Raw genomic sequence first — 26,066 nt, 5'->3', positions numbered from 1 at the left:
CCTAGAGAAATAAAGGGAATCACCCTTGATTACACAGCTAGTAAGGAGCAGAGCCAGAAAGTGAACAAGGCCTTTTAATTCCAAGTCAGTCCAGTACAAACTACACTAGTGAGAGAAAAATCACAGATTGAAAGGACAGGAAAATAGTGATATTTAAGAAGTTCAAAGTGAAAATGAACAGAGGCTAATGTTCAAAGAAGAAAAGGAAATGTATGGCAGTACTAAATAACTAAAGAAGTGGTGGGAGAAAATTTAGGAATGAAAACAAGTATGAAATTCAGCTAAACTCTCTGTCAAAAAGCTGAGAAATTACAGGAGTTCAGAACCCTTAAAATGCACAACAACTTAGAAATAGATATTTTTATTTAAGTGATTAAAGTTATTTAGTAATACTTGATTTAGAGAACAGAATCGAAAAGTCTGTGAAATGAAATCTGAAAGCACAAAGAAAGAATTTTAGTCCAATACATTACATTAGAGTGTTAAATTCTTTGTTTACATAAAGCTCATTGCTATCAAAAATTTAGGAAAACTTTTTGGCTTAAATAATCACTTGTACAAAACAAGGACCACTCCAAAGCTTTGTAGTATAGGAATTTCTGCATGTTCTTCTATTCCCAAGAGCACTCTTCCCTTCTTAAGATATACTGTGCTCTGTTAAAAAGGGAAATTAAAAACAAAACAAAAAAAGAAAAGAAGCAATCTTTGGTTTCCCTGTCAATGAAGTACTGTGCTGAAAGAAGATATTCCTAAAACAAGTTTTTCTCTACCTATGTGCGTATGTAGCTGTGATGAGACTGCCAGGCTCTGTAAGACAAGCCTTTTTATGCTAGAAAGGGATTATTACCTTGCACTTGTAAACAGATGGCAAATGATTAGACTAGACGTATGAACCTCTAGGCATGAAGAAAGCAGTTAATTACACCAACACTGTGTTTGTGTGTACACAATCACTAGTTACCCTGCCCCATACATATAATTCTTAATGATTAAGATTTTAAAACTGTAAACAAAGTTTTTAGATCTCACTAAACCAAGTTATACAAAATCTGTCTGTGATGTGAGAAGCTACTGTCAACATTATAATGATATTACACATAATTTGGCATATCAAAAATATTTACATTGCAGCCAACACTTATAGTCAATGGATAGAAAATTATTTATAAATGCACATATATTTACAATGAGGTCCCCGGGGAATAGGGACAAAAAGAAAATTCACAAGAATACAAAAAACCTTTGACCTGGTAACCAGCTGGTCAAGCCTAGGATTCTTGCCGAAGACCTTGAATATCAAAGCTCCAGTCTCAACTATCTGCTTAAAACCACCGAAGAATCCCATGCACACTTTCCAGAGGGCTCCAAAGATATTTTTGCTCCTTAGAAGGCAAAGTAGGACATCAAAGTAGTGATGTTTTCTCAGGATCACTCTGAGGATTGGGACAATCCAGCTCTGTTAAGCAGCAATGAGACTCTTCCTAACAGGCACTCCCCCCATGTAACCATCAGGAAGCACATCTCCCCCATATCTTCCACTATCAGTGCTGTACATTTTCAAGTAGATGTACCCATTTGTCAGCTGTTACCCTTTCTTTGCCAAGTAAAAGCCCAAACAAATGCCTGGCCCATCTTGGTGTGGTCAGATATAATTGTAAACAGAGTAAAACATATGCTGACTTTGGGGTTTCTTCTGAACTCTGAGGTAGTAAATACAAAATTAATTAATTTGAGTCTCTGCCCAGATTTCATCCTGAAGTGAGTTTCATGTGCCCTCACTACCGTCTTGAATGCTCCGAGTCCTACTAAAATCAAAAGCGTGGTCCTGTAACATGTGGCATGACATGGGGGAAGCTGAGAAGTCTGGATCTCTCTCTGCCAAGACCTCCTTTTGATGAAGTGGTGGTGACTCAAGGACTGGCTGCTGAGAAAAGGAAGGATGAGGCAGGCCTAATTCTCTGTTTGAATTCCACAAAGGCCGCTGCAACGTTTCTGAGAGTGAAAGACAAAAATGATCAGATACAACTAGAAGTTCAAAATTAATTTTCTAAAACTTAATCCTTTTAAGCAAATCCTCAAAGAAATAAAGATGCCCAATATTCCTGAAAAAGGACATTAAGGTCAAATGTATACTTGCCATCTTCTTAGCCACAACTAAGACAACGAACCAAAATAAAAACTGGAACCATGGTCTTTCAAATTCTTCTATTCAACAAACCTAACCAATTATTTACTGAGTCCCTGCTTTATATTATGCACTTTTGCCTGCTATTTTAGTGGTTCTGCTGCTATATAAATTTTTAAATAAAATTCTTTAGACATATGCAAAAGGACTAAAAGCGGCTTAAAAATGCCCACATGGCAATGAAAGTTTTGTGTTGCAAAGATAATAATCATTGATTCAGTGCAGCCATTACATCTTTAAATGTTAAAAATTCTTTTAAAAATCATTCCCTTCCAACTTCTAGCACACGAATAATTCTAACAACAAATAATAACCAAAAGCAGCTATATTAAACCACACTGTCTGCACTTTGGTTTCAAAAAGATGCATTTCTCATTATTCTTATTTACTACAGTGGTGAGCTTTTCTCCAAAGACTGTTTACTTCAAGTTTAATATTAACTTCATAGGGTGCATTTTGGAAAAAGCTAGCTAAACATTCTGGAAACAAACACCCAGAAATAAAATTAAAATCCATATAAAAAGTAAGCTAGAGCAGGGTTTCTCAAGCTTTAGTATGCATACGAATAATCTGAGAATCTCATTAAAATGTAGATTCTGATTCACTAGGGCAGAACCATGATTCTGCATTTTTAACAAGCTTCTAGGTAATGCTGATGCTGATAGTCTATAGACCACACTATGAGCAGTAAGAAGCTAGAGTACTCTAGAAAAAGAATGGGTAATGCACCAAAGCACTCTCATTTGCTGATTTTCTCACAGACTAGATTAAAAACTAGGGCATCCTCAAGGTTAAGAAAAAGATGTACTGCATTTTTGGTTCTTCTTAATCCTTTCTTGTGTAACTCTTCAAGGACATGGAAAAATAGATTGAGTGTTGGTGCATTTCTTTTGTAGAAAATGAATGTAAAGATAAGAGGCTAACTGAAAAAACAGTACTTTCCTCTGATTTGTACCTTCTTTAGAAATCTTTAGAGTTGGTCTCTAAGAAAAACAGAGCACATCTTAAGTCCCACATTAGATCATTTACTCCTGCCAGAATCATCCCTGAAAGTACCACTATACACTACCTTCCTCTAAAAAACTGTAGTTCTCACCCTCTACTCTATTTCCAGTGCTCTTCCATTTCAGGCTGACATGAGTAACAGCTAATGAAAACCCTGGATGGACAAGAACACATACTCAGTAGTACCCTTCATGATCTAGAGTGAGTTTTGTTTTACTGACCAAGTTGTTATCAAATGCCTGATCTATGGAACATAATGTGTATTTCTTTTCCTGGGACAGAAGATATAATCCCAAAACTACTTTCCCACTTCTGCCCCTGATTATACCTCACAGGATAAAGAAAACACTTGCCAAGTGAGGTTGAGACTAAATATTTACCTGACAAAATGGCAACCAAATTAAATATTTTAAAATCTCAGTAAAAGGGCCGGCCCGTTGCTCACTTGGGAGAGTGTGGTGCTGATAACGCCAAGGCCACGGGTTTGGATCCCTATATAGGGATGGCCGGTTAGCTCACTTGGGAGAGTGTGGTGTTGACAACACCAAGACAAGGGTGAAGATCCCCTTACCGGTCATCTTTTATAAAAAAAAAAAAAAAAAAAAAAAAAACTCAGTAAAAACCTTCACCAAATTATGCCCAAATTATATTCTTAGTATTTCAAATCTCCATTATTTAATAAAGATGGGAGAAAAAATTAATACCTTACATGAAACTTTTTTAAAGCTTTTTCTGTATGGCCTCTGAATTTTCAGTAGTATGATCTTGTAACCTCCACAAAAGCTATTTTCATCCTACAGATGAAGACCTCTTTGTAACTCTAATATGTAAAAGTCTCTAGCTCTAGTTTACGCCAGTTAACAGTGGCCAATTACTCCAGTATACCAGTTTGTTTGCTTCCTGTCAAATAAGAGCACTACCTATATGATAAAAGGAAAAATGAATTAGGTGTAAGTGAAAACAAAATAAACAAACAAACAAAAATGCACCCCTTACCACTGCTCATCTGTGTACAGGAAAGCTTCTTCTCATTTATCCTCTCGTGGTTGGTAGGAAAGGCAGATAGTTCTCTGTCTGCTGATGATATTAGGCTCTCCAGGACAGTAGCATCTTGGGGAGGGTGTACCAAGTAAGTCTCTTTGGGCATCTGGATCATGAGGCTGGACAGTGTCTGATCTAGAACATCCTCCTCAGCAATATAGGTGTATGGACAGTATTCTCGGGTCCTGGAGTAGATGTTGGCATTGTCATAACAATCTGAGCAGATCACCCGAGTACCAGTGCCACCTAATGACAACATGGGAAAGAACCCAAACATCCTTCTGTTAAGGAATTACTTTTGCCAATCATCAGTTTTCTTCAATAGCTATGGTCATCGTCATGATCATGACTGCTGTCATTTATTGACATCATCATCATCGTTGCTGTCACTTACTGACATCATCTTTATCACTGGTGTCATTTATTGACATGATGATCATCATCATCACTATCATTTACTGGGTACATACTTTATAAACCAGGTGAAGTTTCTGTGAATTAACTCACTTAATCCTTGTGACATTTCTACGAGGTAGGGACTATTATCATCTCCACTTTACAGATAGGGTAACTACAGCACAGAAAAGTAAAGGAACTTGACCAAAGTCATACTGCCAGAATGATAAAGTGAAATTTGAACCTAAGCACTCTGGCTTTGAGCCCAAGCTCTTGAATACTACATTAAATCATCTCCGGCCAGCCTGAAGAGATCCTTGATCAAATAAAGGAGCCAAGACAAAGCTGGCACTGTGCTGCAAGATACATGCTTGGCTTAAGCAAACTAAAAAGAAAAGAACACAGTTATGATGACTTCACTTCATGAAAGCCCATGTTACTTTTATGAGTCAAAAGGTTAAGCAACACCAATTGCTAAAAGCCTCTGACAGTCAAGATTCTTGCCTGACAAGTGTATGGTTGGCAGAAGTGAAGCTCTCTGACTGTTAATGTGCTTTGAAAACGGAATGGATGAAGGAGAGGAAAAAAAGTGAGAAATAAAGTGAGTTACTTATTCACGATCAAGCAACAGAATATTAAAACTGAAAGAGATCTAGAAGTAACTCAATTTAAACCAGAAAGCAGTATTAATTCCCACAAATTTCAAAGAATAAAGACTTTTAAGTATTCTTTAAAAAGAAAGAAATAACCCTGCTTTCCATGAAAAGCAAAATAAAATCCAATTTATGAATTAGATACAGAAGTTCTGTTGACACCAGTCTAAAAAATCTCTGAAGAAATAAATTTTTCATTTGTATGGTACCTGAAGTACCGCACAGACTTGTTGACAGGATCTGTGAAAATCTTGGGGCTGGGGAGATGGGGGCTGGCCGGTTAGCTCAGTTGGTTAGAGTGCAGTGTTATATCACCAAGGTCTCTGTACTAAGAGCCGCAAAAAAAAAAAAAAAAAATCTTGAGGGAAGTGCTTTATAAAGTATTATTTATTAAACATAAGGAAACTAAGGCTTAGATCTTAACTAACTCATTTGTGGTCACAGAGCTGGAAAGAACAAGTACAAATCAAACCCAATTTTTCTATCCCTTAATTCACCTCCCGATGTTCTGTTGCTCTCTGTGGCAACGAGAGTGTGGGAAGGGGAGAAGGGGGTAGAGAATGTTGAGAAGTCAAGTTCATTTAATTAGAGAACATTTTAACATCTCTCTGATGTTCTCCAATATATGCTGAGAACTGTCACTGCCCTTTAAACTTTACTAAACATCTACCTGAAAGCAGCAGAAACAAACATCCCTTGGTCTGAAGGATGCTCATTCCTGAAAAGGGTAAGACACACTGGAAAAAAGTTTCTAGAACATCCTCTTCCTGTAATAATACAGGTTTGGGAGCCTCTGCTGTGTATGCCCAATCCCTCATTTAAAGGTGATGTCTTTCTCCTTTCTGTAAGATGATTTTCTTCTCTATAGTCAATTTTCATCTTATTTTGCATGGGAATAAATGTTTTCCCTGAGTACCTTACTTTAAAATATTGCTTCAGGTTAATGGGGGAAACTACAAACTGAAAAATAAACTTAACAGGTCAGGCTGAATAATCATAAACAACAAACAGTCATTACCGTCAGTGCCTTTGTGTATATATCCATTGGCAGGAGGCATAAGTTGCTGATGACTGCCTGCCTCAGAGTTGCTGTAGCCTTCCTGTGGCTCAGACAGTGTTCCCTGGGAAGACAAGTAGCTGGGAATATCTGCAGGCAGATTGAGCTCCTCTGTAAAAGAGACATCTGTAACTCTCAAAGTTAGGCAGCTGAAGCCAAAACTCAAAAGACTATTTTGCAAGTCTATTCCATTTTGATACTATGAGTTGAGTACCCCTAATCCAAAAATCTGAAACTTAAAGCACCAACAAGGTGCTCAAATGAAATGCTCATTGGAGCATTTTGGATTTTGGATTAGGGATGCTGAACTGTTAAGTATTAGTGCAAATATTCCAAAATCCAAAAAAATCTAAAATCCAAAACACTTCTCATCCCAAGCATTTCAGAAAAAGGATACTCAACCTGTATTGGCCAGGAAAATGGTATGTACTTAGGAACCCAACAGCTTTTGATATGTCCCCTAAAACTATTTCTCACTAGAACTCTCCTCAAAGCTTCATTTTTAAAGTATTACCAAAAGAAACAAAACCTAAAGATTAAAATCTTATCTGTAACTACACTTTCACAATTTATCTGGCTGGATCTTTTCTATTGCAGGATTACAGGGTAAAACGTGTAAAAGACTGACCTCACTCATGAGGGCTCCATTCTGCCCTACAGCAAAAATAAGAAGGAAATGAACCTCAGGCATTAAAAAAAAAAAAGTGCATTTATAATGCATTTATAACAGCAAAGTTCTGAGGGAGTATTTATAACTACTTAAAATTATTCCTCAAAGAGTTTCTATTATATCAAGGAATATATAAAAATTTTAACAGAAAAACCTCCTAATACCACATATCAGGTAACATATCACACTCCTCAGTTTTTAAAACTTTATAATAAATCCTATATTCTAAACTCAGATACAAGCCATAGTTGTCATCTGTGTACCACTTACCTGTGTTCGTGATACTATAGTCTTCATTTTTCCTTCTCATGTGGTAAATAACAATGACCCAGATCAAAGAGGTACCCACAACACAGCAGACCACAACAATGATGACAATGCCAACAGTGGTCCAGCCATCATCTTCATGCCCAATGCTACTCTGGGAAGAGTCACAATTGGGGGATGAAATGACATTAAGGTAAATATGGCCACGTTCTGTCCCAAGGGTGTTAGACATAATGCAGGTATATTTCCCAGCATCTTCTAGCCCAGCATCTACAATGATGAGAAGCTGGTTGGCTGCAGCAAAGAAATGTCGTTCCGTCACCAGCAGTGGTCCATCATCTTTAGTCCAGTTGAGGCGAGGGGCAGGACTCCCTCCAGCTATGCACTGTAAAACCGCTGTTTCACCTCGGGTAACTGTCTTGTCCTCCAGGGGTCTAATAAATGAGGGCGTCTCTACCAGGAGAATGTTAAAAAAAAAAATGTGTTAGGCAATTTTATTCCCTAAATCCTACTGAATTAGACTAATGAGGGTATGGTGAAATAAGCACCTTTACATATTCACGGGAGGAAAAGACGTTAATGTTTCAGAAAAACAAAAAAAAACTTAAATCTTATCTCAATAATTCCACCTTGGGCAAGCTATCCTAAGGAAAGAATTCAAAGATTTATACATAAAGATGTTATTACAAAATTATTTGTAATCTAGAAAAATAAAGAAAAATATCTAAAAATCCAGCAGGAAAATGATTAAGTAAATTATAGAACAGCCACATAATGTTTTATGAAGACTTTTTTTTTTTTACATGATAGGGTAACCTTTATGATACAATATTAAATGGGAAAAAAATAGGTAAAGTTAACTACATAAAAATGAGTTTTAAAAAAATCTAGAGAAAATACGTTAAAATCTTTAACAGTGTTTGAATATCTTTCCCTCCCTCTTCCTATTTTCTGTATATCTTAAATTGTTTTTTTTTGGTGGCTGGCCAGTAAGGGGATCCGAACCCTTAACCTTGGTGTTATCAGCACCACCACTTAAACTTTTAAAACAATAAACAACTTATTTTTTGGTTATACAAGTAAACACAAATGAACAAACATAAAAAAAAAAATCCTGCTATACAGTGAAAGAGAGAACTGGAAAGTAGAATTTGCCTTGGGTGAATTCCATGAAGAAAAGAATTCCAATAAGAAAAAAAAAGGCTAGTCAGGGGAAATTTTTAGGGAAAAGACATTTTACTGGAACATAGAGGAACACATTAAAAGGAAAACAGGAAATCTAGCCAGAAAACAGGTATTTTAATTACATTAAAATTTTTTAGGGCCCAGAAACTGTACTTGTGACTGCTGCTTTCCCTCTCCCACAATCCCTTATGCTCTTCCTTTTTAACTTGGGTCTGGCAGAACGACTCCGGTAAAGGAGAGTGACAAGAAGAAGGGCTGTTCAGCCATAAACAAGGTGGTAAGCTGAGAACACACCATCAACATTCACCAGCATATCCATGGTGTGGGTTTCAAGAAGCGTGCCCCTTGGGCATGCAAAAATCTGGAAATTTGCCACATCTCGAGTCCCCAACTCCATCATGGCAAATTTCTGCATCTCTTTGATTGTCTGCAGATTTTTGAAAGTGCTAATAGGTATATAGGTAACCAAAGTAGAGAGCTTGTTTGGTGAATCTTCATTCTCATTACATTTTCTGGCCAACTGCACATGGATATGATACGGGACATTCCTTATTCCTTTGTCCAGAAAGCTTTGTTGAGCCTGGACACCACTTTCAAAACTCTGTAATCAATATGGATAAGAACTAACTGCTGATTGTTAAATAAAGTTACAAAACTGAAAATACGTAAATAAATAAATAATAAAATTTTAAAAAATGAACTGGGGAGAAAGCAGTTAAACTATCTTAGGTTCTCTGTGAAGCAGTATCAAATATCTGGGATACTAATACTAAAAATAGTGGAACCCTCAATGCAAACTCAGTAGCAGAAAAAACATATATGAAGTAGAAACCTTCCAGAGGGAAACATAAAGGATAAACTGATAAAGGGATTTGAATTTTCAATTCATTGTCATTAAGATTCCTAATTTTTTGCTCGCTTCAGCAGCACATATACTAATAAAAAGATCCCTAATTTTGCACCCAGCATTTTCCCAGATTTCAGTTATCTGACCCACTAATATCCTAGTCTGACATCTATATAAAGCAGCAAAACGAGAGACAATGATAAAAGAATCACAACTGAATCTCAAAACTATTTTTCTTGCTCACTGAGACCAAGAGTAGCTCCTGAAAGGCTCCAACAAAAGCAGGGACCCATAGAACACTAAACATACCTAACACTGTTAGCGACGCATTTGCTGAGAGGCCTCCTGCTATATTTTGTGCCATGCAGCTATAGATTCCCATATCTTCTATTTTCACGTTGGCAATGAAGAACACATCATCCTCGGGCATGACATGCATGCGTCTTTCTCGAGCTGCAGGAAAGTCAGTACCACCATCTTTCTGCCAGGAAATCTGAGGGGCAGGGTGCCCCTCTGCAGCACATTCTAATCTGGCCATGGCACCAGTGCGAATAGTTAGATCCATTGGAGTTTTCAGAAAAGACGGCATCTCTGTTACAAGAAAGATCGTGAGAAAGTAGGCATGGGCATAATATGTATGAGAGGTCTTCAAGAAGTTCATGGAAAGATTCATAGTATCTTTATGTTATATTTTTCCATGAACTTTCTGAAGTGCCCTCGTTTTGCCCTCGTATATACCTCATACACATACACACACACACAAACACATGAACGAATCTGGTAGACAAAATACAAACTGTTATAATGCTCCACTTCTTTGAGAAGACATGCTCTCTGGACTGATAGTGAATACAGCTCTAGCAGCCATCTTTTCTCACAGAACCTCAGAATATTTGCAGCATAGTGACAACTGACTCTTCTAGGATACATGACACACCTATCCAATCATCTTGATAGGAACAAGGAAAGCAGAAGGCCACAAATCTTTCTGAATCCCATATTTTAGAACCTGATATTTACTATGACTTCCTTACTTATGAAGCTAAACTGTACTTCCCAAGCTAGCATCTACAAAGCTGTCAAGGGAACTGCTTATGTTCAAAAAAATTCATTCTTTGAAAAATCTCATTAAAAAAGCACAGAAGCAAGACCCAAGTACATTTTTTGGTTGCAGAAGGCCTAAAATGTTGTAGCTATTCAATGATAGGCAATAGCTGTTTTGGAGAAGTTTTTCACAGCCAAGGGAAGAGCATTAATTTCACTGATTCTGTATGACTACATTCAGACAATGATAATGATCACTGGACCCTAATAATTCCCAGTTATTAGGAGGCCTCTGAACAGCAACAGGAATAAATTTCCTAGTTTTCAGAAGAGAATTATGGTTTTGGAAAGAAAACTGAGAATTTCAAAAGAATGTTTTCAAAAGCATAAACAGCAGGGAAAGTAGTGTATCTCCTAGGGCCATGGAGTTGACCCTTCAACCAAAGACCAATTAGGGACAGCAAATGAGTAGAGCAGCTAATCAAAAAATCCCTCCCACTCCACTGTCTCAATCCAAAAGACAAAGTAAGACTCCCCCCTCAAATGTCAGGGTTAACCTAATTTCTTGGTTAAGTGGTTCAAAACTGAACATAAAAAATCCTTCTAAACTAAAAAAATATCAAGGAGCATTATTCCTTACCATTCACAGTCAGTCTGGCTTTCTGGGAATAATTAGAACCAAAGTGATTAGTAACAATACACTGATATTTTCCTTCATCAGTGAAATTCACATTGAAAAGGTGTAAGACGCTAGTATATTCCAGAGCTTCTCCAGCTTGCTGCCGATAACGAACAAAATTCTCAATATCCACATCATAAAGGATTTCACTGTCTTTGCGCCACATAGTGGACATGGGTGAATCACTACTGCTTACTGCAGTGCATGTCAGAGTCACGTTCATGCCTCTTAGAGCAACTATGGTTTCAGGATGTATCCTTATCTGTGGCTTGAGAAAATCATCTGAGGGGAAGAAAATGCAGCAGTAACCAAGACAGTTATTTTTTTTTCTTCTTTAGATTCCATTTTAAAACAAATACTGTAAAATTGTGTGTTCTGTTGACAAAGTAGCATTTTAAAGTTGAGACTACAGAGCTACAGTCTAATTCCCTTGCTTAAACAGAAAAAATGAGGCCCAGAAAAGTCAAATGACTTGTAAGTCAGACGCAAGGCCTGTACTGGAATGCAGGTTTCCTGACTTTTGAACCCAGTACTCTTTCCATTATCCCTTACTGTTACTTGTGTGCTTAGAATGTATTCATTAAGCATTACCAATTACTAGGGAAAAAGAGAAATCTTATATTAGAATTTCAAGACAAGTTCTAATGCTATTACCACTTGTATATATGTACATGCTACATATATAAACATGTATATAATAACCATTGTCCTTTGCCAATATAGAAAATGGAGATTATGAACCTATTCTATTTCACAGGGAATACCTATTAATAAAGCAAATTATTCAAAAGCACTTTGTATGTATACAGCTTTCATCTAAATAGTGAAAAATTCCAAACATGTCAAATGTCCAACCAAAGACTGGCTTAGAACTGGCTAATAAACTATAGATTCAAAAATTATAGTGTTATTGAACTGATTCAGCAAAGCAGGTATATAAATTGCTAACCAATATCTTCACTGGATAACATTTCACTGTCATAAACGTGGTAAGTGGAAAAGGAGGATAAAATACATAGTATGTCTACACTTAAAACTAAGTAAAATCAAAATGGAATGCGTGGAAATGTAAGCAGAATTTAATATTTATTTAAGTCTGTTTTCTTCTTTAAAATATGAACAATGGAAGTACTTTGTGGGCCTGAATGTCCAAGTATCCCAAGCATCTATAAGTAGATTATAAAACAGATCTGGCAATACACAGGTGCCCACATGATATGCAACACAGATAAACTGACCTAAAAGCTCTACTACGTAAAGCTAAGAATCAGTCATTCCACTTTAAAGGAAATTTAAGTGTAAAGGAAAAATTTCCAAGTTGAGAAAGAACAATATAGATGTATACTTGAAATTACTGTGCTAGAGTCAAGACAACTTGTCTATAACTGTTCCCCTGTCAAGGAAAAACCAAAACCTTGCAACTTTAGTTTTAAGAAATTGTATCAAAAATACAAACCACAATAAATTGGTACATTCACACATTGCTGGTGACAACATAAACTATCTTTTTTGAAAACACATGGCGGCACTTTTCAAGACCTACTAAAAATGTTCATGCAAAAAAAAAAATCATGCTTTTTGATTCAGTAATCTTACTACTGGATATTTATCCTAAAGTTAACAATCTCCCTAAAACGGAAAGGCTTACATTCATAAAGATGCTATTATACTATCATTAAAGATGATCAATTAAGAACACAGAGAAAAAACTGCTTATGAAATATTATCATAAAAGAAAAAAAATAAATATTAAGTCAAAGAATATAAAATTTAACCCATGATTACAAAAATGTAAAGATCTCATCATTGAAACATGGATTGAAGAACAACACAGAAAAATAAAAATAGATGTGTTAGTGGGAAAGCATTCTAGTTTAATTTTTTAAAATTCTGTTGTTAAGATAGTAAGTATTAATACATAAAATTTTAAAACAATAATACAAACCACAGACGAAATCTTTCAGATCCACATTCAGGATGCTTTGCCCTGCTAGCCATTCGGGGTGTGCACAGCTTACATTCACAGAACGTTCAAAGTTATTATCAACCAGCCATTGAAGAAACCACTTCAAATGGCAGTCACAGAGCAAACTGCTTGTGTTCAGAATCCTGCAGAGAAAAAGGGGAAAAGTATCCTTTGTTTTACTTTTCATTCCAAATCTCTTAAACATTAAAACCTTATATATACCTATGCATTTTTCTTGCCAAAAATGCTTAATCTAAATCTAATAAGAAGAAAACAAATTCAGAATATCAAGCTCAATTCTTCAAATATGTGAATGTCATAAAAGACACAAAAAGGGGGGTAGAACAAGGATGAGGGTTCTATTTTAGATTAAAAGCAACTTAAAGAGCCATTACAGCCACATGTGTGATTCCTGACTGGGAAAAAAAATCTACAAAGGACATTTTTTGACCCTAGGGAAAATTTGAGTATGGACTGTACATTAGGTTTTTTTATTTTAACAATGGTAACTTCCTTTGGTGTGATAGTAGTGATGTACTTATGTAGGAAAATGTCTTTATTCTTAAAAATACACACTGAGATATTTAGGGGTAAATTGTCATGATGTCTGCAACTCTACAACTTTTAAACAGCCAACAAAAAAAACGGTGTGTGTGTATACACATATGTGTGTGTGGAGAGAGAGAGAGAGGGAGGGAAGAAGCAAAGCAGATAACAAATTTGGCAAAAAGTTAACAATTGGTCAATCTAGGTAAAGGGTATATGGGTGTTCATTACACCTTCCTTTCAAGTTCTGAAGTTCAAAATTTTTCCCTAGCTCTCTGCTCTCTCTGCTTCCACCATCTTGCAATGTGAGACCCCTGGGTCACTGTCACCACCACCAGATGGACTTTGGACTTCCCAGCCTCAGAACCTCCTGCCACTTTCTGCCCTGACTAGAAGCAGCCTGAGGCCCATGCCAGATGCAGCTGTCCCAGAATCTGTGTTTTTAAAGCTAATTTGTTGAAGGCCCAGCTGATAGACGAGGGTTGCAGAAGACACGTCCCAGCCCAGACCAGTGCGCGCAGAGCGGGGAGACGTCCGGCTAGGGACACGGAGACTCGACAACAACGACACACCCTGTGGGATCGCCACTGCACGATCCAACAGCCCGGGCCAGAGTGCACGGAACAGGGAGAAGTCCTGCATGTGAAGTGAAAGCTTAGCAGAGACCACACACCCTGTGGTACCACCCCATGATCCAGCAGCCCAGCAGACTTCAAGCTGACCAGAGAGGTGGCTCCCCAGAGAGGCCCAAGACCCGAAGCAACCATACACACAAGGCAATAGAGGCCAACTGAGCAGTCACGGAGGTAGCCATACCAAATTAGCAACCACAGCAACATCTCAGTTAGTCAATAGTCTCAAACCGGTGGACTGTGAAACCCCCTGCCACAATGAATAAACATCAAAAAAAAGATACCAGAAATACAAAAAATCAAGAAAGTACACCACCAAAAGTTAATAAATCTCAAACTCTAGATCCTATAGAACAAGAAGCCCTTGAAATGAATGACAAGGAATTTCGAGTGATAATTCTAAGGAAACTGAATGAGATACAAGAAAACTCAGCTAGACAGCATGATGAAATGAGGAAAAGTATACAGGACCTGAAAGAGGAAATGTACAAGGAAATCAATGTCCTGAAAAAAAATGTAGCAGAACTTGCTGAACTGAAGAAGTTATTCAACGAAATAAAAAACACAACGGAGAGCTTAACCAGCAGGCTTGTCGAAGTTGAAGAGAGAACCTCTGAACTTGAAGATTGGCTGTTTGAAATAACACAAGCAGACAAAAAGAAAGAAAAAAGAATCAAAGACATTGAAGAAAATCTGAGAGAGATATCAGACAACCTTCAGCGCTCAAATATCCAAGTCATGGGTATTCCAGAAAGGGAGGAAAACGGAGATTGCATTGAAAACATATTCAACAAAATAGTGGCAGAAAACTTCCCAGGTATAGGAAAAATCACAGATCTTCAGATCCAGGAAGCTCAACGATCTCCAAACGTATTCAACCCAAAAAGGCCTTCTCCAAGACATGTTATAGTCAAAATGGCAAAACTAAGAGACAAAGAGAGAAGCGTCAAATCACCTATAAGGGAGCCCCAATCAGGCTAACATCAGACTTTTCATCACAAATCCTAAAAGCTAGAAAGGAATGGGATGATATATTCAAAATACTAAAAGACAAAGATTGCCAGCCAAGAAAACTCTACCCTGCAAGGCTATCCCTCCGAAATGAAGGGCAAATAGTATATTTCTCAGACAAACAAAAACTGCGGGAGTTCACCACCACACGACCACCCTTACAAGAAATCCTCAAGGGAGTACTGGGTTTGGTTCCTGAAAAATAGCTACTACTGCCATAAAAACCCAAGAAAAATCAAAACCCACTAGTATAATAAAAATGGCATTCATGAAGAGAAAACAAGCTAACAAAAACGCTATCTACAACCTAAGGAACCAACAAACACAGAAACCAAACAGTAAATCAGAAAGCAAGGAACAAAAGACACCTAAGACAACCAAACAACCAATAAAATGCTAGGAATAAATCAACACCTTTCAATAACAACTCTTAATGTAAAAGGCTTAAATTCCCCAATCAAAAGACACAGACTGGCTGACTGGATCGAAAAGGAGGACCCAACTATATGCTGCCTACAGGAGACCCACCTCACCCATAAAGATTCACATAGACTAAGAGTGAAAGGATGGAAAAAGATTTACCATGCAAACAGAAAAGAAAAACGAGCTGGAGTAGCTATTCTTATATCTGACAGAGTAGACTTTAAACTAAAAACCATAAAAAGAGACAACGAGCGACACTACTTAATGATAAAAAGACTGATCCATCAAGAAGACATAACAATCATAAATATGTACGCACCCAATGTAGGAGCAGCCAGATTTATAAAACAAACTCTATTAGACCTAAAGAAGGAAATAGACACTAATAATACCATAATAGCAGGGGACCTGAACACCCCACTGTCAATATTAGACAGATCATCTAGGCAAAGAATCAGTAGAGAAACACAAGATCTAAACAAGACTCTAGACCAATTGGAATTGGCAGATATCTACAGAACATTCCACCCAACAACCACAGAATATTCATTCTTCTCATCAGCACATGGATCATTCTCCAGGATAGATCACATATTAGGTCACAAATCAAGTCTCAATAAATTCAAAAAAATTGGAATTATCCCATGTATCTTCTCAGACCACAATGGATTAAAACTAGAAATTAATAAGAAACAAAACTCTGGAAACTATACAAACACATGGAAATTAAACAGCATTCTACTTAATGACATATGGGTCCAAGAAGAAATCAAGCAGGAAATCAAAAAATTTATTGAAACTAATGAAAACAATGATACATCATAACAAAACCTGTGGGATACTGCAAAAGCAGTATTAAGGGGGAAATTTATTGCATTAAACGCTCACTTCAGAAGAATGGAAAGATGGCAAGTGAACAACCTAACACTTCACCTTAAAGAACTAGAAAAACAAGAACGATCCAAACCTAAAGTTAGCAGACGGAAAGAAATCATTAAGATCAGAGCAGAACTGAATGAAATTGAAAACCAAAAAACAATTCAAAAGATCAACGAATCAAAAAGTTGGTTTTTTGAAAAGATAAATAAAATTGACAAACCATTAGCATGGCTAATAAAAAAAAGAAGAGAGAAGACTCAAATAACAAAAATTAGAAATGAAAAAGGCGATATTACAACTGATTCATCTGAAATACAAGGAATCATTCGAGACTACTATAAACAACTATACGCCAACAAATTTGAAAATCTGGAGGAAATGGATAAATTTCTGGACACACACAAGCTCCCAAAACTGAACCATGAAGACGTAGAAAATTTGAACAGACCAATAACAATAAAGGAGATTGAAGCTGTTATCAGAAGGCTCCCAACAAAGAAAAGCCCAGGACCAGATGGATTCACAGCAGAATTTTACCAAACATTCAAACAGGAATTGACACCGATTCTTTACAAACGATTCCAAAAGATTGACATGGACGCAAATCTCCCAAACTCATTCTATGAAGCAAACATCATCCTGATACCAAAACCAGGTAAAGATATAACCAAAAAAGAAAACTACAGGCCGATATCCTTGATGAATATAGATGCAAAAATCCTCACTAAAATACTAGCAAACAGAATACAGCAACACATACGTAAAATTATTCATCACGATCAAGTGGGATTCATCCCAGGGATGCAAGGTTGGTTCAACATACGCAAATCAATAAATGTGATACACCATATTAATAAACTCAAACACAAGGACCATATGATCATCTCTATAGATGCTGAAAAAGCATTTGATAAAGTTCAGCACTCATTCATGACCAAGACCCTCTATAAGTTAGGTATAGAGGGAAAGTATCTCAACATAATTAAAGCCATATATGCCAAACCTACTGCCAATATCATCCTGAATGGGGTAAAGCTGAAAGCTTTTCCTTTAAGAACAGGAACTAGACAAGGATGCCCACTCTCACCACTCCTATTCAACATAGTGCTGGAAGTACTAGCCAGAGCAATCAGAGAAGAGAAGGAAATAAAGGGCATCCAGATTGGAAAAGATGAAGTCAAACTGTCCCTGTTTGCAGATGACATGATCCTATATATCGAACAGCCTAAAACCTCTACAAAAAAACTGTTGGAATTGATAAATGATTTCAGCACAGTAGCAGGATACAAAATCAACACACAAAAATCAGTAGCATTTCTTTCCTCCAGTAGTGAACATGCAGAACGAGAAATCAAGAAAGCCTGCCCATTTACAATAGCCATCCAAAAAATAAAATACTTAGGAATTGAGTTAACCAAGGATGTGAAAAATCTCTATAATGAGAACTACAAACCACTGCTGAGAGAAATTAGAGAGGATACAAGAAGATGGAAAGATGTCCCATGCTCTTGGATTGGAAGAATCAACATAGTGAAAATGTCCATACTACCCAAAGTGATATACAAATTCAATGCAATCCCCATCAAAATTCCAAAGACATTTTTCTCAGAAATGGAAAGAACTATCCAGACATTTATATGGAATAATAAAAGACCACGCATAGCCAAAACAATGCTGAGCAAAAAAAATAAAGCTGGAGGCATAACACTACCTGACTTTAAGCTATACTACAAAGCTATAATAACCAAAACAGTATGGTACTGGCATAAAAACAGACACACTGAGCAATGGAATAGAATAGAGAATCCAGAAATCAAGCCACACACTTACTGCCATCTGATCTTTGACAAAGGCACCAAGCCTATTCACTGGGGAAGGGACTGCCTCTTCATCAAATGGTGCTGGGAGAACTGGATATCCATATGCAGGAGAATGAAACTAGATCCATACCTCTCACCATACACTAAAATCAACTCAAAATGGATTAAGGATTTAAATATACACCCTTTAACAATAAAACTTCTTTAAGAAAACATAGGAGAAACACTTCAGGAAATAGGACTGGACAGAGACTTCATGAATACGACCCCAAAAGCATGGGCAACCAAAGGAAAAATAAACAAATGGGATTATGTCAAACTAAAAAGCTTCTGCACAGCAAAAGAAACAATTAACAGAGTTAAAAGATAACCAACAGAGTGGGAGAAAATATTTGCAAAATATACATCTGACAAAGGATTAATATCCAGAATATATAAGGAACTCAAACAACTTTACAAGAAGAAAACAAGCAACCCAATTAAAAAATGGGCAAAAGAGCTAAGTAGGCATTTCTCTAAGGAAGATATACAAATGGCCAACAGACTTACGAAAAAATGCTCAACATCACTCAGCATCTGGGAAATGCAAATCAAAACCACACAGAGACCATCTAACCCCGGTTAGGATGGCTAAAATCCAAAAGACTCTGAACGATAAATGCTGGCAAGGTTGCGGAGAAAAAGGAACTCTCATACATTGTTGGTGGGACTGCAAAATGGTGCAGCCTCTATGGAAAATGGTATGGAGGTTCCTCAAACAATTGCAGATAGATCTACCATACCACCCAGCTATCCCACTGCTGGGAATATACCCAGAGGAATGGAAATCATCAAGTCGAAGGTATACCTGTTCCCCAATGTTCATCGCAGCACTCTTTACAATAGCCAAGAGTTGAAACCAGCCCAAATGTCCATCACCAGATGAGTGGATACGGAAAATGTGGTACATCTACACAATGGAATACTACTCAGCTATAAAAACGAATGAAATACTGCCATTTGCAACAACATGGATGGACCTCGAGAGAATTATATTAAGTGAAACAAGTCAGGCACAAAAAGAGAAATACCACATGTTCTCACTATTGGTGGGAGTTAAAAATTAATATATAAATTCACACACACACACACACACACACACACACACACAAAACCAGGGGTGGAGGAAGAAGATATAACAACCACAATTACTTGAAGTTGATATGACAAGCAAACAGAGGGGACACTGGGGGGGGGGGGAGGGCGGAGGGAGGGAGGTTTTGGTGATGGGCAACAATAATCAGCCACAATGTATATCGACAAAATAAAATTTAAAAAATAAATAAATAAATAAATAAATAAAATTTAAAAATAACAATAAAAAACAAAAATTTTCCCTAGAAAAGTCTGGGGAAAAGCTTATGATATACACATTTGGAGCATTCAGAGATTTTTGTTGTATATGGTATATAATTATTTTTAAATTATTTCATCAAGACTAAAAACATTTCAGCCCTGTGGCAATGTGTACTGCAACTTAAACTAAGAACCACTGGAAAACTACTTGAGGTCTATAATAGACCTATAGAACATATCTGAAAAATCAGCATTTTCTCTCAATGACCTCTTAAATGCCCTGTCCCCTTAAAAAGCAGGGAAAGCACATGATTTGGAGAACATTATAACTTGCTTTGTGTGCATGATCAAAATCCTCACTCAGTTTTAAAGTTTGGTATCAAGTACCTAAGACCTTATTGCACAAAAGTTTCAGTCATTAAGGATATCTCAAAAGGCATATTTTATTAAGGGTAATTTTAATTAAATAAGCCAAAAGTTACCTTTTGCATTTAAGAATTCTTAAGTTCTTTTCATTCATTTATAGAGAAATATTTGAGAGTCTACTATATGCCAGGCACTGTTCTAGGCGGTTGGGACATAGCCCTCAAGTTTATTTAGAGCCAAGCAATAAATAAATAAATGCAAAATATAATATCAGAAAGTGGTAAGTGCTATGAAGAAAAACAAAGCTAGGTGAAGACACCGAGACATCTGCTGCTAGTTTAGATAAAGTGGTCACGGAAAGCTTTTTGAAAAGACGGCAGTTGGGCAAAGTCCTGGAAGAGTTGAAAGGGCAAATCATGTGAAGATCTGATCTAAGAGTGTCCCAGACAGAGGAAACTATGTGCAAAGGCCTTGAGGCAGACATGCATACTGTGCTCGAGCAAAAGTGAGGAAGCCACTGAGGCTAGAGCACAGTGAGCAAGGATAGTGACAGGAATTAATCAAGAGAGCTGGGCAGAGAGGACCAGGTGCTTTATAAAGTAAAGAAAGGACCTGAGTTTATTTTTTTTCCCCAAATGTAATGGGAAGCCACTGGAAGGTTAAGAATAAAGGACTGACATGATCTATGTTTTCTTAGTTACAACAGGAGCTGAAGTCATGAGACCTGGACCCATGTCCTAACTCTACTACTTACCATAGACAAGATCTGAATGCCTCCAAAAATCTGTTTCCATTTCTGGAAAATGAGATGGAGAACACCTACCTCCAAAAAAGTTTTAAATAAAGCACAGTGCCCAGCCACAGACAATACTTAATTCATGGTAGTTCCCTTCACTTCTATTTCTTTTACTTCTTTCCATCCTTCACACACTAACCAACTCTGCCCACAAGTGCCGAACAGAAGACACTGCATTCTCTCCACCAGTGTGTGGGTAGAGATATACCAAAACATTAACAGTGGTTGTCTTTGAGTAGTGGCGATTCAGGGGTATTTCTCTCCCTCTTTGTATAACTATTTTCTAATTTTTCTCCTATGTATAATTTTAGTGGAAAATACATTTTTAATTTATATGCAACTCTTTTATCTACCTCCAAATATTGACGCAAAGCACTGTAATACCAAAAAAGTATAAAGAGAGATTTTACTACATGTTGACCTAAGAAGTATTATAAATATGAATTAGATTTAAAGTAACCAAAAGTAAACAAACTTCTCAGTAAAAAAGTTGCATTAGTTTCTGCAATAGCAATTTGTTCAAACAAACTGCTGAAGAAAAAAGTATTCAATAATACTTGTTAAAGCTCTGTAAGCAAGGTAATCTTTGTCAATCTTTCCCTCTTGTTCAAGGAAAGAAGAGATCTGTCTCTCCCTTCCTTTAAACAATATAAGTCTATTTTCTCATTCTGTCACCTTTTGTTCATTAAGGACCAGCTGAATTATCTGTTGGGACTTGGTATTAGAGGATATATACTAGATGGTGTGAGCAATAAGGCATTAAAAAAGGGGAATTTCTATGAAAATAGAAGAAAAACAAAGGTTAATGGTTAGAAGAAACTATAAACTCAGTTTCGAGTCCAGAGGGCAGTCAGTTGAGAAGATTTCTAGGTGTTGGGCTAGAAGCATCTTCAGATGGAGGACAGGTCATGGCAATCTGACAGACTTTCTTGGTTTGCAGTCTGAATGTCTCTGGTAATGTCATCGGGTGTTAAGATGTACTTCTTGAGCAGCTCACACAGCAACAGACATGAAGATTGTCCATACATTATCTGTTATGATTTCTGTGAAGTTTATTAAGTCATCCAGGTTCAGCTTGCAGGGCTTCAAGAAAAGGGCAGTTTTAGTTATGCCAAGTCAGGAGAGCAGGAAAAAAATTGGAAACATCCATATGGAGAGTTATAGCCAGATATTGGAGGAAACTAGAAGAACTGAGAATTTGGTAAGGGGCTGGCAAAATGTGCAAGAAGAACCCTCAAGGGTGCACTACTGTTTTTCATTAAAACAAAAAAAATTTCCACAGTCATGCCCCTTTCCCTTCTGCTTTACAAAGTTAGTCTGGTCTCAGATTTGGTCTGATAAGTACAGCAAGAATGGTAACTGATCATTCAGAGGCCTTTTTAAATTTGCTTTGCTGGAACTTTTCAAAGAAATATCAGATTACACTTTTAAAACCTGTCAAGGCCAGGAAGCCAAGCCAGAAACTCACCACCAGATTTCACTTTCAGTACCTATAGATATGAATAAATTCCTCTCTTTCTGAGGTTCCTAAAATATTCCCAGGACTGCCAGGAAGTGACCTTCCTTACTCACCTGTAAGACTGGGAACCCTCTAAGCAAGGTATCAGGCCAGTTTTCCAAGGTGGCTTTATAAGCACTGGTGCCTTAAAGTCAACCTTAGTTCCTTAAATCTGTCTGGTCATATCTGATTTTATGCATCATTCTCAAATATAACATTCCAGTCAAAGCCTTGGTAATATAACCAATGTTTCCAATTGTGTCCTGTTATAAGGAGAACAGATTCCTATTGAACTTATGCAAATAACTGTACTGCTATAAAAATAAAAATACTAAGTTTCTGAATTCTGGAGGGATCAGGCAGGGAGAAAAAGTAAATATATCATTTTTGTTCACAAAGGTATATTTTACCAAATTAGTGTAAGTTATAGACAGCTTAAGAGAAAATAGAAAGGGGTTCCTTAAATCTAGAAATAAAACATTAAAGAACCAGCAGTGATCCAAAACAAAACCTTGAATCATCCTTTACCAGTTCATTCAGTTCCATGTTACTAATTCTTGTTCTGCTTGATCTTGGGTTAACAGTTTCATGAACCTATCAGTTTCTTCATTAGAGTTCTGGAAATTCTTACTCAGTCCAATGGTATGATTGTAAAGTTATCAGAAACCTGCAATTGTCAGAGTCTTTTCCATGAATCTCTCTGAAGATAAAGCACTTTTTGATAACAGCTGCTTGCAAAAGCTTCCAGAAAAGGATCAGAGTAAAACAATAACCGTCTGTGAATGACAAAGGACTTAAAATGGCCACAGTTAAAGATCTGATAAAAGTTCATTTGGTAAGTAAATTTAGTTTTTTCTGTGGCATTTAACATAGCAACTGAAATTATGACTGATAACATTATGCCAGACATATCGCGAATGGCGATGAGACTGGCAAATTTCTATGAACTTCATACAACTTCTCAAATACCTATAATAATGACGTAAATCCATATAAATGTAACCTACAGAAGATTTAGCATCATTTTTTATTTGACAATGTTTCCCACATAATGTATCACATAAACCCAATTATTCTCTCTTTTTATAAAATGAGGGACAAATCCTTTAGGACTTTCCAGGAGATCTCTGGAAAGTCTCAAAGTTAATTTGAGGTAAAAAATACTTAATTTAGAATTTAATTTCAGGATGTTGTCAAAAATGTCAAAGGAGTTTCCAATCAAGATGGCGGAACAGACGGTCCCCAGTATCACTCTCTCCCACAAATCAATGATTTTACAACTATAAAAATGTAACATCAGCCAAGCTGGGGCCTCTAGAGCTCAGGTGAAGAGGAGGAGAGACCTATTGAACTCATGAAGGCAGGAGAAACCATGAAGAGAGAAAGAAAAAACTGCTCTCAGCGTTTCAGGCTGCGGCCACTTTAATGCTGGAGCACATGGAGCAGGAGCCAGCAGAGGCAGAAGCTGTAGCTGTGCCCTTTAGATGGAGTTACTTGGAGGCGGCAGGGGAGAAGAGGACTTTGCTGGCCCCCAGGACAGCAAGACCACTAACAGGGTTCCCGTGGACCCACACAGGAGTGAGGAGCCAGAACAGCTGAAAAAGGGGAGCCACTCAGAGGCCGGTGAGTCATCACAAGGGACCGGCACAGGGCCCATCCCATGGAAAGTGTTTGGAGAACGGGCGGTGGGGCCCACTGGGAGAACACTGGGACACAGCAAGGACAGCCAACCCGCCCCCCAATCATCGCAGGACCACTCAGAGGAGACTGGTCAGGAATGCAGAATTGCATGGGGTGCAGTTTGATGAAAAGATTCAGGCCAAGATCAGTTTCTACACAACCCAGGTGCTGGAAGTACCTATAAGGTCAACCATTAAACCCTGAGCTGCACAAAAAGTCTTCCCTAGGGAAACAGTAGCAAAGTGGCAATTTACCTCAACCACACAGCTCAAGTACTGGTTCCCGCAGGAAGATCCCCCGTTTTAGAAGCTAGCAAAGGACAAAAACTTAGTTCTGGCCCAGGCACACCATGAATGCCACCAGGGGACATGAAGCATGGAGCCAGGAGCAGGACCCCTGCCCAGAACCACTCATACCGCCAGCACCTTGGGGCCCCACCTGGGAACACAAGGTTTGGAGCCAAGGACCGGACCCCACTCCCACATACAGGCACCCCACCAATGCCTAAAGGCCTGCCCGGGGACCCAGGGCTAGCAAGCCAGGGACCGGACACCCTTCCCACAACCAGGCACCCTGTGCCAGTGCCTTGGGGACCACCTGGGGACCCGCGGCATGGAGAATGGGACTGGACCCCCCCCCCAACCAGGCACACCATGCTAGCGCCTCAGGGCCTGCCCAGGGACCTGGGGCATGAAGAAGAGGACTAGACCCACCTCCCACTACCAGGCTCACCATGCCAACACTTTAGGACCTGCCAGGGGTCCCAGAGCATGGAGAAGGGGACTGGACCGCCATCCCACAACTAGGCTCACCACGCCAGCACCTCAGGGCCCACCCAGGGACATGGGGTAAGGAGCTGGGGACCGGATCCCCTTCCCACAACCAGGCACCCTGTGCCACCTCCTCGGGGCCTGCCCTGGGGCCTGGGACCTGGAGAAGGGGACTGGACCCCATCCCACAACCAGGCACCCCATGCCAGTGCCCCAAGGCTCACAAGGGGGCCTGGGGTATGGAGCTGGGGACTGGACCCCCACCTCCCACAACCAGGCACCCCAGGGCCTGCACAGAGACCTGGAGTATGGAGCCAGACACTGGACCCCCCTCCCACAAACCAGGCACCCCATACCAGCACCTCAGGGCCTGCCTAGAGACCCGGGGTAAGGAGCTGGGGACCGGACTCCCCACACACAACCAGGCACTCTGGGACAGTGCATCACGGCCCTGTCCAGGGCCCCAAGGCATGGAGAAGGGGACCAGACTCCCCTCTCACAACCAGGCACCCCATGCCAATGCCTCAGGGCCCACCCAGGGACCTGGGGTATGGAGCCTGGGACCAGAGCCCCCCTCCCACAACCAGGCACCCTGTGCCAGCACCTTGGGGCCCACCCAAGGATCCGGGGCATGGAGAAGGGGACTGGACCCCCCCTCCCACAACCAGGCACACTGTGCCAGTGCCTCGGGTCTGCCTGTGGACCCGAGGCATGGAGAAGGGGACCGGACTCCCCTCCCACAACCAGGCACCCCATGCCAATGCCTCAGGGCCCACCCGGGGACCAGGGTTATGGAGCCTGGGACCGGAGTCCCCCTCCCATAACCAGGCACACTGTGCCAGTGCCTTGGGACCCACTCAGCGACCCAGGGCATAGAACTGGGGATCACACACTCTCCACAACCAGGCACACTGCCAGCACCACAGAAAGGGCCAAAAACATCTCCTCCATGTGGGTGGCCCACCATAGCTACCATGATAACCATGGCTGCCATGAAGGTGGCTAGATGCCACAACCACCACGCAGATGGTCCACCAGCCACTGGAGTGAGTTGACACAAGGAGAGTCACCAGCAGAGATAAAGAAAGGAGGAGGATGTCTGTCTCCACAAGCCCATTTCATTGTGACGGAAGAGACACCTGCTCTATGATAGTACTGGGGGACCTTATCACGCCTCTCAGCATTGGACAGATCATTTGGGCAGCAAATCAACAGAGTAACCATTATTCTTTCAGAGGGTGAGAAGAAATCTAGGGTGATTAGAGGGGGGAGGGGGAGAGAAAGGAGGATGAGGAGAGATTGGACAAGGGGCATA

General features: G+C 39.0%; 1 protein-coding gene across 4 annotated transcripts in view; it reads right to left on the bottom strand.

The window, feature by feature from the left end:
* Positions 1-465: 465 nt before the first annotated feature.
* LRIG2 (leucine rich repeats and immunoglobulin like domains 2) overlaps positions 466-26,066 on the bottom strand; it is a 54,501-nt gene continuing 28,900 nt past the window's right edge. For 3 of the 4 annotated variants that reach the window (XM_063104429.1, XM_063104430.1, XM_063104431.1), the window contains 7 exons: positions 12,975-13,138; positions 10,991-11,311; positions 9,616-9,897; positions 7,278-7,727; positions 6,299-6,448; positions 4,187-4,477; positions 466-1,992 (listed from right to left, as the gene is read on the bottom strand). In XM_063104429.1, coding sequence (XP_062960499.1) covers positions 1,766-1,992; positions 4,187-4,477; positions 6,299-6,448; positions 7,278-7,727; positions 9,616-9,897; positions 10,991-11,311; positions 12,975-13,138 — 1,885 coding nt within the window. In that variant the 3' untranslated portion in view covers positions 466-1,765. The remainder of the gene's footprint in view (positions 1,993-4,186; positions 4,478-6,298; positions 6,449-7,277; positions 7,728-9,615; positions 9,898-10,990; positions 11,312-12,974; positions 13,139-26,066) is intronic. The other variant, XM_063104432.1, reaches the window with a different exon arrangement.

Source organism: Cynocephalus volans, chromosome 8 (genome assembly GCF_027409185.1).
Source record: "Cynocephalus volans isolate mCynVol1 chromosome 8, mCynVol1.pri, whole genome shotgun sequence".
Classification (NCBI taxonomy): Eukaryota; Metazoa; Chordata; class Mammalia; order Dermoptera; family Cynocephalidae; genus Cynocephalus; species Cynocephalus volans.
This window is presented reverse-complemented; position numbering and strand designations above follow the sequence as displayed.